The 13,787-nt window shown below is 48.2% G+C and overlaps 4 protein-coding genes across 4 annotated transcripts; 3 read left to right on the top strand and 1 right to left on the bottom strand.

The window, feature by feature from the left end:
• Window positions 1–5,631: 5,631 nt before the first annotated feature.
• FTJAE_9751 (uncharacterized protein) lies at window positions 5,632–6,750 on the top strand (the record flags this gene model as incomplete). The annotated part of the gene is made up of 1 exon (XM_037356704.1): window positions 5,632–6,750. One exon carries the CDS (start codon window positions 5,632–5,634, stop codon window positions 6,748–6,750), a length of 1,119 nt encoding a protein of 372 aa, XP_037203222.1.
• A 1,630-nt stretch (window positions 6,751–8,380) lies between these two features.
• FTJAE_9752 (uncharacterized protein) lies at window positions 8,381–9,157 on the top strand (the record flags this gene model as incomplete). The annotated part of the gene is made up of 1 exon (XM_037356705.1): window positions 8,381–9,157. One exon carries the CDS (start codon window positions 8,381–8,383, stop codon window positions 9,155–9,157), a length of 777 nt encoding a protein of 258 aa, XP_037203223.1.
• A 2,759-nt stretch (window positions 9,158–11,916) lies between these two features.
• On the bottom strand, window positions 11,917–12,192 carry FTJAE_9753 (uncharacterized protein; the record flags this gene model as incomplete). The annotated part of the gene is made up of 1 exon (XM_037356706.1): window positions 11,917–12,192. The coding sequence occupies one exon, from the start codon at window positions 12,190–12,192 to the stop codon at window positions 11,917–11,919; it is 276 nt and encodes a 91-aa protein (XP_037203224.1).
• Window positions 12,193–12,348: 156 nt separating this feature from the next.
• On the top strand, window positions 12,349–13,678 carry FTJAE_9754 (uncharacterized protein; the record flags this gene model as incomplete). The annotated part of the gene is made up of 4 exons (XM_037356707.1): window positions 12,349–12,399; window positions 12,457–12,591; window positions 12,640–12,843; window positions 13,349–13,678. The coding sequence occupies 4 exons, from the start codon at window positions 12,349–12,351 to the stop codon at window positions 13,676–13,678; spliced, it is 720 nt and encodes a 239-aa protein (XP_037203225.1).
• Between the last annotated feature and the right edge of the window lie 109 nt (window positions 13,679–13,787).

Below are 13,787 nucleotides of genomic sequence, written 5' to 3' on the forward strand. Positions count from 1 at the left end.
CGACCTCATAGTCGAGAACGAGGCGCAGATAATACCATTTGTGGAGTATAGAACAAAGAGACATGACGCACAATCAGGAATCATCCCCGTCTTTACGAGCTGTGGATACACGGTTGGCTACATTCCTCACACTTTCCGTGATGATCGCTGAAGATACTTCCAGTATCAGGAACAGCCGACGTCTGCTCCCCTTGGCATCTACATGTGTTGTTGGCTCGTTGCGGGTATTCTCATGGTGTGCCTTCGGCGGCCCGCGCGCATGATCTGGCCCGCATATCCACCTGGACATGACTCCGAGCAGGTCGCCTTCACGAGGTGAATTGCTCAAAGCAACTGCGTTACTTTCATCCGCCGCGTCAAACTCGGCAACGAAAGTTTGATCCGCTGATACAAGCGCGATATGTATACTTCCACTCACATAGGCCGTTGTCATGTACTAGTTATATGCATCTCCATAATGGTGTTGATACGTGCAAACCTTAGTGGCTGGCAGGGTTCTGCAGTCTTTCTTTGTTCACTCTCAAACACAGCTAACTAGTACCTGACCCTTTGACCTTTGACAACCCCAGAACGACCCTACATCCCGTCGTCTACCTAATCTACATAGGGATTAATGGTCTCTTCGCGGATCATGTGCAACATCCGCTAGCTCCACGAGGCGTCTAACGCCTCTCGCGTCTTAGCTTAGCCAAGGGACAAGGAACAATAGCAGAACCCGGACCAACAGACACACGAAGGAAGAAATTTTCCTCGAGATGTGCCGAAGAACAAGTTGGTAGGTCACCAGGGAGATGGAAAGAACGTCCAGGGGCCCGCATTCATGAAAAATACCAATTTCTGTGGCGTCATGACACAAGCCGGTATCTGTTGGTCGCAATTTAAGTCGACAGCGGGAGAGGCATCAATAGGAGGGTGGCAGGTACAGAGCTGCCACGTCCATGTGGCAGCTGCAAAAAACGGCGACTTCGGCAAAGCCGTCTTACTTGTTTGCTGAAACAAACCAATTGCCAGCGTCATACTCTCTGGCCAGGTTCAGCTTCAGTGTTCTGAAGGGTTTCGAGTAATGGATGGTAGCATGGGTACAGGCTGTCATCTGAACGTCAGGCCTGCAGCTTTGCTAGCGGGAACTCGGGGCGAGCTTTCCCGCTCATTGAGCAAGCCATCAGCTTGCAAGGGAGCTTGGATCTTTGACGTATGCCTTCTATTACGGATGCAAGAATCGTTCAACATCAGTTTTTCCAGCATTTGAAGGAATTGGGCTACGAGACAGTAGCTCATCATGTTGTCCGACCTGTCCTGCTCCTCGATAAAAGTTTGTACAATGCCATTACCAAACTAAACTAGTGAGTGTTCACAGGCTGCAACGTGTGGCAGCCGGCCACTACTCACGGCAGGCAATCGAGCATCAAACAAACCGGATCCAACTACATAAAGAAATCGCGACCTCTGGCCCCTCTAACTGCGACCATGATGTTGACGACTGATTTGAGATGCATGATGGTGGTTCCCCTCAAATGCAGAAGAACATGTCCGCAGAGTGTGGATGCACGATGACCCATTCTACAAAGGGCCCCATTGAAGCCAACATGCTCGCACAATGTCCTTCACAGTCACACCGGGTGGAATTCTATGAGGGCTCTCAGACCTGTATCGGATTCTAATGCTGTTGGTCTACCCAAAACTCCCTTGTGGACTGATGTGCCTTGACGTAAGTCAACCCTTGGACCGGCCTGCCAACAGAGCGTGATGTTGCGGCACACAAGCGACCTGATTCGGGGCTCGGAGGTTATATCTCAGTTTACAAGCTGATTGTCTCCTTTTCCAGAATTCCCCTCGCCTCTTTTCTGTGGTGTTTGCGGGGACAGAGGGCCGAGACGAAAGAGGAGTGCCTGGCAGTACATTTTGCGCACCAACACACACCCCCTCCAAGCCTCACCCCCTGGCCGACCCAGAGCCAACTGACTAGGTAGCTAACCAACCATCCTATCTAAGCAACCTAGCTCCTGGTCTTTCAACACCTGGGAAGTGCAAACAGGACCAACAATCCGTCTTCCTTGCTCTCGTTTTGAGGGTTATTTCGACTTTCACATTGTGGAATCTCCAAGACAACTGTACACATAGTGTCATGGACAGTAAACTGCCTCGCTCAGTCATAATCGTTTCCAAACCCTCGGGACCGTTTCACCAGCTATATAAGGGCCAAGGACATCTGCATCAATCGAATATTCACAGCTCAGACTCAACAGCACTTCAAACCACCATTCTACACTCAATATCCCATATCATAAATCTGAAGATCTCTTCCTTTGAAAGTCTCATCATCCTTCAGCTTCAACCCCAATCCTCAGCCATATTTTGGTGCCAATCCTCCATAGTCTACCACGGCAGCAAGCCTCTTTCCGTCAGGTACACAAAGCCACACCCGTCGGGACAAGTGTGACCAAATACTCACACAAACTTCTCGGATCACGGCTGTGAACTGCCAGTCATCTCTTGAGTCAACTAGCCCCGGTTGTCAGACAAACCAATCCTCGCACAACGCCAGTTTGTTGCTATATATTGAAGCACCAAGACAAAGTCTTTAGCTTCAACAACAGACAAAAACTCTCTTGCATTCTCTCCAAGGTTCCAACTTGAAAGCCATCAGCAACCATGTGCTACTGGAGAACTACCCAGCACTGGACTCAGTGTGGCTGCACTGTTTCTAACCTTGATCCTCAGCCCGGCACCTCCTGCCGCTGCACGAGCAATGTCACCGATCAGGGCTCGACGACTTGGGAAGGCTACTGTGGACGCCCTCAGTGCCCTAACCCTCCTCGGGCGACCTAGTAGGTTGGTATCTGAGTTTCCCTTTGAAAGCGAGCCTCTACGCTGCAGTGCAGCTAACGAGTGTCACGTATAGCGATCCTCGATACCCTCGAAGAAAGGGAGAAAAGTTATGAGCGGATTCTTAGATCTGCAAAAGCTTTGGCTGCCCCGCGCAAGGTGGAAACGCATGGCGATCATGGAGGGGACTTCTTATACATTTTTTGGATTTGTTTCTGAATCCATAGATGGACCGTGGTATCCTTGGAGTTGTTTGGCAACAAACTCGGACTCCCAGAACAGCACAGATGAGATGGTGATACAGTCATTTCCGGCAATCAGAGGGCATCAACGTGGTTTATTTTCGTCCTGTTCTTGTTTTTATTCTTCTACTTCTTCTTCCACACTTACCTATCTACTTTCATTGATAGTTTGAATTGCATCTTTACTTTATCTCACAAACCGTTTTGACATGCATGGGTTAGGTGCCCCCTTGCTCGATTGAGTTGGAGAGGAGTATGACTGGGGGCGTGTGAATAAAGAAATGACCAGGCCCCATGTCTCTGCTGTCCCTAGGCGAGATTTCGAAGAACTGGGGTATCCTCGCTAATAGCCTTAACTTTTGCTTCTACTTGGTGGACAAATGCTGACCTGTCTTGTTCTCGATCTTAATTCTCGCATGATCTTATACATTTTGTTCTTCTATGTTCCAATGGAAGTCAGGTTGAAGTCGTCAGTTTAAGTTTGCCCCCACTAACAGTCGCACTGATCCTCTGGCCCAATCTGCGACCCCCCCTACGCCACGCTACGCCACGGCCATAACAACGGCCCTAAAGAAAGCCACAACCAACCCATGAATGATGGAACAAAGGAATATGTTTTGAATATATTTCGTTCTACAGCCTCATTGTGGGTTCTGGAGAGATGAAAACGCCTCGTGGGCGTCTATTCGGACTGTGCACGAGGTTTGATGTCACCGCCTCTCAAGGTCTGAGCTATGGGTCTCTACAGAAAGGAATGTCCGTATAAGTCAGCCTCTTGTATAGATGCTACCAACGGCATCGTGAGTCGTGCATCGGGGACCCTTTCGCCAAGTTAGTCCAATTGGATATGAACCTTCTGTTCCTTCTGGTAGCGATTAAGGTAAGGCAGAGTTCAGGGAGATGTCTCACTGGGAGAATCTGTCACCACGTAGACATTTAAGCGCCCAATATCTATGTGCATGTACTAGACTAAGGTAGTCTCAGCCCTCTCTAAGGCCGAGTAGACTAGTGCAAGCTGAGTCCGATTCATGTAGATTTTAGTTAGTCGATAGTTGGTGTATTCAGTCGGTGAGGAGGAAACTAATCCTTCCTGCGTCTTTCTCGATTGGTTTATTAGCATAGAGATGGCGTCTTCTCTTTTTCTTCCACTTCCGGTCGACCAAGCTTTAGTACCTGGGCCATTCGATCAGTTATCAAACACCCCTGGCCCTGCCCTGTTGGCGTTGGGCTGGGTGGAGTTGAGACGAGCAGCTGTGCGTGCAGACGTCACTGATCATGTGACCTGGTTTCATGGTATCTCATTGCTGGGGTGAGCGAGTCCTGAGTAAAAATCAACCCATGAGCATACGACACTCAACTCAATCTAATTCAGTTACTCTAAAGCGTAATCTCTTGATGACTGAAATTTCATATGAGCTTATCTGTCAAATACTCTATTTGTCGACTTGATGACACAAGGGCCAAATGCAGGTCGTGATACCTGCAGTGTTTTACCCTCCTAGCGAAGGAACTCATCCTTGTCAATTGCAACAGGTCGTATTTTACTACCCTTCAAAATCTGACAATCCAGCAACCGAGACCTTTGCCTCATCTTTTCTCTTCTATTATTGGTAGTCGTACAGTATGAGTACAACTGCCAAAAAATCTGTACGTCCCGAAAACCGTCACACAGCGACACCCGCCTGACTCAAAAGAATAAAAAACTCTCCGGCCCGTATGGTACAAACAGTCAATATCTTCAGGAAATGTAACCTCCACATCTCGCTTGCAGTAAATGCCGTTGTCCTCCCGTTTCCCCCTTCGCAATCCGTATTATGCGGGACGTGTCGTGCCGGCCCACGACATGACCACCTCCATCTGTAACTATCCCCGTTCTCATCACATTGGCTTATGCGGCCGGTTGGTGAGAACTCCGAAAGAGATTTCCCATGGGCTGTAATTGTGGTGCAGTCTAACAAGACTGGCGAACTTCTTTCGCGCCGGGTCGAGGATGAGTCTTGCTCTGCTCCAGTTGCAGACCGGGACTACACACACACACACTCTCTCTCTCTGTCTCGTCGAGCCACTGATTCACTGACCTTCTGGACGCTGGCGCTAAAGCTGGACTGCCATGGGTCTTCGAATCCGACTTTAGCAGCTCTGGTTGGGAATGAGAGGTATATGTGATTTGTCTCTCAACTTGATAAATTGATGGAGCATCCGGATTTCCTGGAGAATCGGTAATTTACGAAGCAAGTGCCACATAATCACGATGGCAATGCTACCTAGCCTACCTCAGATCCAAGTTCATATCCCATTCTTGTTACCATCAAACGCTGTTCTAATCTGTTTATCACACCTTCTCTCATAGCGCTAACAGCAGAGCCAGATTCTGGTAAGTGATGTCCCATCCAACAGTATCTTCCCTTTCTTCCCTTGCTTTTTGGCAATTCTCGCAGGGGGGCCAAAATGCACTTTCGCGATCCTCTTTCATACCTTATCTCTTACTCTTCCTTGTGTTCAGGTGTCAATTGCCCTTTCTTCCTTCTATACATATACTGACAGTTCAATAGCGTTCATCAAGATGGCACACGTCGACAGAGGGCAATCTGATCGCGACCCCTACTCTCTGAGGATGGAAGAGTTTCGTGTCAAGATCAGAAAATGTCAAGACGCCTCAATGGCTCGATCTCGGGTCCAGAGTGTCCTGAGCAACTACAACCAGATGTGTCCCGACATGCCCAAGGCGATTCAGCTCAGGGTCGCCAGGTTTCTCCGACACGAGAAATGGGTAGATAGCCCGCGCCACCTTAACCGATTCAAATTCTATACTATGCTTAGCGGCCAGGGACGCACCAAAGTGCTGAACTTCTCAGCCTGGTTGGTTGTGGCGGCTATTTGGCCATCCCACCGGCTCGTCCTTGGCATCGCAGAAGAAATGTCACGGCTTTGGGGGCAGAGGTTCCCTGATACACAACCTTTCTTCCCTAAAAACGTCTCAGAGGAGGAGGCACTCCTCAAGTATGAGGGAAATTTTGTTACGGGGGACGACTACCCTCTCTCGGATGTTAGCGATGGACATTCCAAAGACAACAACAAAGAGGATTACAAGCGCAAGTCGAATCCGGGCGATGTTTTCGAAAGAGCCGCCAAAAAGCACAAGGTTGACCGAACTACCGCTTCGCCCAACCGTGACATCCCAGAGCCGCCCAATGTGCAAAAGACCTCAGGTGCTGAGGGCCCGGAACAAGGCAAAGTTTCCTTTCTCAAAAGGAAAATTAAGGCACGGGACGAGCTTATCAGCGAAAAGAACGGAGTCATCAAACACCAAGCTGCGCAAATCAAGAAACTGGAGCGTCAACGTGATCGAAGGTTCAAAGACGGAGACAAAGACTTCAGAGGGCTCTTCAATCGTGTCGAAGCGCTCAAGACAAGCCTCAGAGATGCGGCTGAAAAGGAGCACGATCTGCAGTCCTATGTCCGGCAATTGGAAGGTCAGATCAGGAATCGAGATGAAGAAATCGAGAAGCTCTCTGATCGCAACAGAAAGCTCAGTGCAAAGAACCAGGGCGGATATCGCACTTGGGAGACGCACGCTGAGGGACTGGAAGGGGATCGAGGCAAAGGAATCAAGGATCTCATTGATGATGACAGAACACTCGGGGAAAAGGTCAAAGAGCCGTCCGATACGGAGGAGGAGTAACAGGCAAATGTTCAACAGTTTCTTATGAGGCTGAAGGGGCGGAAGAGCCGCCACAGGAACAACCATCGGACCTCGCCATGAAACAGTTCTTTCGGGAACAGTCACAGCAACACAATGGGCGAGATGGTGGACGAGCTGAAGTTTGGGCGGGAGGTTATTGCTTGGCACTTTGGCAGACAAGTTTTCTGGCTTTGGAGTGTTTTAACAAAGAGAGATAAGAGGACTTAGCACGGTGGACACACCAATATCCCTAGGCGTTGTTCTGGAATTCTTCTGGTTCTGCTCTGTATATGGAAGTTGCAATATTCCAAGGCGTTTTCATCATCCGGCCTAGAGATGCAATTCGAGATAGCGGTTTGTTAGTTAGGTACCAACGCAATAGACTTGCACCACACTTTCTTCTATTCATCCATCTTTGCATTGTATCTCCATATTGATCTCAATATGATTCAATGATTCATTGAGGAGTTGGTGCAGTGCATTAGCAGCCAACAAAGAATCTCTCCCCAGCAATCTCGACATAGCCTGGGATCTTTGGCCATGTAGTTGCAATAACAGCTCGCATAGAGAACGACAATTATTTAGGAACCCACCCATTCCCACTGAGGAATTTGTAAAATCTGCGCTGGCTTCTGTTGGTCATATTGACGGCACATTCCTTTCTTCTCAGTAACGCGGCGATCTCTTGCCAAACCTTAGGCGGCGTTTCGCTTCGGACGTTGTTGATGACACTGATCACTGTGTCAAATTGCATGTTATTCAATGCCTCATCTTTCACTGATTTTATGGCCCTTTCTTGCGATTCTTAAGTAGAGCTGAGAAGCATCGACATTTGGGTCTTACTGCCATCTCTGAGGGCTGTTTGCTAATGTTAATGTCGCTATCGAGGGTGAAACCAACGACTAGGTAAGAATGGATCATGCAGATTTGAGTGAACCAGAATACTTGCTTGGACTGTAAGTTTCATGTTAGATGTGCAGAGGCTTATGGTGAAGTAGTGAGAGTGAAAGACTGGATTGAAAAGGTGAGAGTGTGCAGGCAATGATGTCTAGATAATGAATCTCGAGGCGCATACCGGCCCTTCAAAAGTTGCCGCCAACGAAGGGCCTTATACCAATATGAGATGTTAAAATAAGATTAGCAAAAAGTATACCAAACTTATACCAAGTTGTCTTGATCCTTTTCTTATTCAGCCCGGGTCCTCAAGTTTTCATTCCTCTCCCAGCGTATATATGTATCAATAGTTTGCAATAACCGACAACTCTATCCCACCGACATCGTGTCGAAATACCAGCTTCACACCATCTAAATAAAGTACAGCTGTGATCTGAGTCTAGAATTTTATCTTGTATTGGCCTGCTTCTGCAGAGTAGAAGCTCTTCAGATGCCCCACTTATTGGTCGCGGGGGATATTATGCTTAGCCGCCACTGGCTGTTCAACTTGAACCTCGCAACACAATCCTATTCTAACGACATGTTTCGCAAGAAGGCTGCAGCTTCACGGAAACCGGAAATATTGGGCTGTAGGCATCTGGGGTCTGGGTAGTAGAATGCCACAGTCACCGAACGAACCAGTGATATCTCGCTAGTTCAGTATCCAGCAGTCGTCATCATAGACATCGCCGCCATCATGACCACCTCGGAGGCCAACAGCCTCAACCTCCTGGACCTCCCCGTGGATATCCTCAGCATCATCCTGAAGCCACTTGTTACATCTTTCACGCCCATATGTCTCTGCCCGTGCACCAGATCAACCGTCAACCCGCTGCCCATTCTCCTCTCTCACCCAGCGCTACACACCATCGCCACTCCGCTGCTGTATGCAGGAAACGAGTTCTTACTGGACGCATCGGGACCCCATGCACAACACATCCGCAGAGAATTACAGAGCGCTCCGCCCGGAGCCGACGACAGACTTGCCGGCCGAGCTACGCTGCTCACAACACGAGATGCTCTACGCAGAATAGCGAGACTGGAAGTGCGAATTGATCGCTTGAGAGGATGGATAGGGACAGATATTATACCATTACTCACGGAGTTAGCTGTGCAAGGAAGAATGGATTACCTCACAGTCTGGGTTCGCACCCCCATCGAGCCGAGGACTCCGGTCCATTTCCGCCCTGCCAAGCCGGGAAAAGATCTGGACATGTTTGCACGACCACCTCTGGAGGGCCTACTGCGTGTCCTGGCAGATCCGTACTTACTGTCAGCGCGGTTGTGGGCAGACGCGCGGCATGCAAAGACATGGTGTCGGTTCCATGCTAGCCATGCCGGAGGATGCGGGGCGGAGAGTGGAGACCCGGGACGGGAGCGGGAGAGGGTGGAGATTGATTGGCGGGAGATAATTCGCGTGGTAGATCCAGAGAGAAAGGAGATCACGGTCGTAGGCACTGAGAAGAAGTGGTGATTTTCGCAGGTCTCGGGAAGTAGGAAAATATCAGGCCTTGATATAAGGTGTCAAAATAAACTTAGCAAAGGTATCCGAAATCTGGCAACGGTATCCTAAACTCATCCTAAACTTATGCTAAGTTACCAGAGTCTTTTTGTCATTTAGGATCAGGGTCCCGAAGTTTCTTTCCTCCCCTAAGACAGGCAAGCCATCACAAGCAAGACGACTGAATTACCATAAGGATGATCCTTCAGCATTTGACGCTTGTGGGACATGAATCAAAAGCTGAGGGTGTGTGTTGTGCTGTACGTGGCGGATTATGGACGGTCAGAGACGGCACAGAAGCCGAGATTTGCAGTGGCTTTGTATTCGATGAAGAAGAGGGTGTACGAGAGGGTTAGTCCTAGCAATTGATCAACATGTGAAGGTTTCTCTGATACCTAGATCATCATGCTAAAGGGTGGATATCTGCGAGCGACAAAGGGGAGTTCACAAGTTGCCAGTTATCGCTATGTTATCTCTAGTATGGAAGTGTATCATTAAGTGTCAAGGATGCAGAGACTAAAGGTTAGGCTTAAATTGAGTAAACTCATAAACTCGTCACGAGATCTATCATAGCGCAATATGCTTGGACCTCTGGACAGGTACGTACGGTAGAATAAGAGTGATCAGCATGGGCATCTTGTGTGCCGTCTTGGCGATGCTGTTTAACCTTTCTCCTGGTGTAGCCTTGCTATACACGCAATCTTATTCATACATACCTCTTGTCTCAAATGCGCCTCCGTACACGAGCACAGTCTCTGAAACAGTCCGTTCCTAACCAACCATAGCAATTATAATTGTTCGACAGTATATACCTACATACACGCCTCGATATCCCCGTCGGAACACCGAGGGATCACCGTCAGCTTCCGATAGCAAAAGCAGGTCACGCGCAACGAACGAGCTTTAAGATGAGGAATGACGTATTTCCGTGTCTCATGATTTTTTTTACCAATTGACTTTGTGAGACAAGCCGCTTCCCCCGCAATTGGCCCACGCGTTGAGGAGGATGAATGAAGCCTAGTTTGGGGGTCCTTTTTCTATCACCACCCACGCTTCGTGGTGTTTTATGGGATAATAAGCTGACACATTTATGGTTTTCAGGTCGGATACTTTTAGAAGAAACGCCCATCTTTGTTTTGCCTTTTCTTATCTCTGACGCAAATAATGCTGTGTACCTTGGCCGCTTGACTAAGCTAAAGGTAACTTGAAAAGGCCGGTGATACTCTCCGCCCCCCATGTTGTGCATTTATGAAAAGAGTGGGATTTTGACAGGAAATACCGACAAAATAAAGAAACAAGAGGAAAAAAGTGAAAAGGTGAAAAATTCAGTGGACGTCATGCAGGTTTCTCGGTCACCTCCCGAAACTACTACCCCGGGCCCTGAGTCTACCGAGAGCCTGGACAAAAAGACCATGAGAATCTGATTGGATCGTGTGTAAACAGATCATGGTTATTAAATAACAGTCGGATATAGCAAGTCTGCGCGGGCGGCAGGCTCCGGCTATTCATGGCACGTTCTCTTTTTTTCTTTTCTATTTATTCCTTTTGGGCCGGTTTCCATGCAATGCAATGCAGGACGCGGCGCGGTAATGCTACGCTATCCAGGCTATCTAGACCATCTTTTCTGTGCGTTTGCACATGATCGGTCTAGAATCAATGAAATGCCGGTATTTTCTGGAAAGTTTATGGGTGTGTAGGCAGACATTGCATGTGTGTGTGTGTGTGTGTTTGTATGTAAACCTTTACAGATCATGGGATGGATGAATGAATGGACAGAAAGTGAAAAGGACAACTCATTGATTCACGTCAATTGCCCACACTTTGCTATCTATGCCAAATAATAAGACCGAAGATCAATGACTTCAGACTGAAAAGAGAAGAGACCCGTGTTGCAACTACGCTAACTGATAGGGCAGCCTTACAAATCTATCTATCTGTCTGTCAATCTCACATTGGCTTACCGCCCATACCGCACCCCCAAAGGCACCGCATTTCTATCCATGGCACACGGTCTCAATGCCGAAATGCCCATTGACTGTATCGTGTGTATGATCATCGTCACTCAGGGACCCTTCTGGTTGCAGATTCGACACTCTTTGCTTTATCCGGAAAAGACTGGAATCATGATTTGCCGCTATCAATAGTGCTACTGTAGGCCAAGATCCAATGTTTCCAGCATCCTTAGGTACCTAGGGAATAGAGACAGTAAAGTCCTCCCCTCTTCGATTCCACTAATTTTTCTTTTCTTTCTCCTTTCGTTTCTCAGTGATAGACAAATAATGTGAGAGAGATATCATAAAATAAGGAAATGCAAAACAGCATAAACCTCGCTTCAATTTTCTTGTTCAGTCTTTCAAGACTCTTGCTTTCACAGGATCCAGACCAAAGCCGCCCACCTCAATCCTAATCCCGTATGATTCGATTCTCTTGTTCCATTCAACCGAAGCTGAAGATGCCCACCCCCCATCTTCTTCCACAGTTGGGGGGTTCCTTTTTGTTCACCTCTTGCTTTTTTCTTTTTTCTTTTTTCTTTTTTAGCCTTGTTTTTTTCTTCTTATTCTGTTGATTCAAAAATTTGTCAAATCAAAGTGGTATCCTGTAATTTTTGTTGTTGGTTGTGCCATATTCATAAAAATTGAAATGAATAAAATAAAATCATCGCTTGCGCTGTCATAATTTCACACCTTTCTCACAAAAGCACGCCATTCACACAAAGGTTACCGTGACTTTCTTTAGTGAAGGATAACATCATGAAAGTCGGTCTTGTGCTCATCGGCATGCTCGCCGTAGTGGACAGGCCCAAGCTTGAGGATGCGGTAGGTGTTGTTGGAGCTGGAGCTTGAGCTGGACGACTCAGTCGAGGCTCGTCGAGGAGCAGAGGGACGAGTGTGAGAGCGGGCAGCGGGCTTCTGAGGGTATGAGGGAGAAGTGGCTGGGGCGAGAGACAGGAAAGAAGACTTGGGAGCCGGGGTGAGAGGGAGGAACTTTTGAGGAGGAAGAGCAGACATTGTGAATGTTGTAGTAAGGAGTTGTTGCTGTTGCTGTTGCTGTTGTTGTCGTTTGTGATTAAAAACAGAGGTCTCCTCCAATCATTCATCATCAACCCATTCAACTGAACTCTCTCTTCATCACAGTACGACTCCCTCCCTAACAAACCACCCACAATGGAGTCTTTTCTCGGTCTCGATCTCACAAGGAACTATTCCTTCTTCACAGTACGGCCCTTTTCTCCTCGTGGCCAACGACTTCTCAACTTAATGCTTCTCTTATAGGTCCCAGCTGCATTCTTCATCATCACGTTCCCTCACGCCTACACCATCACCGCAGGTGCCAAAGGGACCTACGACAACTGTAACCCTCGCTTTCACAGGGACAGAATAGCCAATTGTCAGACTCTTGATAAATCTGTAAGCTTGGTTGCCCGATTGTCCCACGACTCCCACTAACGATCCCAGCATAAACAATTCCTCCTCCGTGCAAAGGCTGCCACAGAAAACGGCCTCGAAACTATCGGTTGCTATGCCGCAGGTATCTTGGCCGCAAATTTCGCTGCCGTACCAGCGCCAACAATCAATATTCTCGGCCTCGGCTTTGTTGTGAGCCGTCTCCTGTACAACATCGCTTACCTGTGGTTGCAGGATATTCCCCGACTATCACGGGTACGCAGTTTGGTTTGGGTAACCAGCATCGGAGTTATTATGTCGTTGTGGGTGAAGGCCGGAAACAAGATGCTATCCATGTAAAAAGAGAGCCAGCCACCTGAGGGCCGGTGTATACCTAGATAGGTATCTATTTGCTAACTAGTCACCAGACAGAGACTGTTCTGTTGGCTTTCAGTCTTCCCAAGTACAACATTCCCGCCTGGTCTCACACTTTCTCGGCCCATTCATTCGCCTTGTGAAATTCTTTGCCCCGGGTATAGTAGGCGCAAATCCCATCTGCCGATTCCATAAGCGGCGTTTCGCTTACTGCCCTTGCTCTCTGTTGTTCTGGTCCATATGGAACCTAGCTGCAGTATCATGTGAGTGTTATATACCATCATCTGCAACGCAAACAAGTACCTGTTGTTCGAATCGAGTACAGGGAAGCCTTCTCGAATGTAGCACTTGTCTGGCCATGGTTCTCTATAAAGATCCCCTCCTCTCCTGGAAACTTGGACAACAGAAAGTCTTGACCCAAATTCGTCACAGAAGCTTTACAACTTTCGAAATGTTTCCCATCAACTATCTCGTCTTACTCTTTGCCTCAACAGCCCTGGCCCTCCCTCACAACCCAGAGGCTTGCGACACAGATGCCCCTGCCGTCACAGCTGCTCCCAAAGAGTCGTTTGACTGTGACTACAGCTATTGTGGCGAGGATGACGATGTCTTGTGGTGCTTTCACTTCATCCCTTTCACCACCATCAATCCTACCCTTGGTCCTCTTCCTGGCGAGACAAGGGTCTCTATTGGCATGTGCGGTCCCAAATCAGCAGACCCGAATCCAATGGATTGATTTCGGGGCATGGGCTCCGCTAGGGATGTTGTACGTCTTGGTGATGGATGGGTAGGCTTGGGTGGTTGAGCGATGTATATCAGGTGGAGACGAGCTGGGGAACGAATGT

The sequence above is a fragment of the Fusarium tjaetaba genome (genome assembly GCF_013396195.1).
Source record: "Fusarium tjaetaba strain NRRL 66243 chromosome Unknown NRRL66243_c0000223, whole genome shotgun sequence".
Classification (NCBI taxonomy): Eukaryota; Fungi; Ascomycota; class Sordariomycetes; order Hypocreales; family Nectriaceae; genus Fusarium; species Fusarium tjaetaba.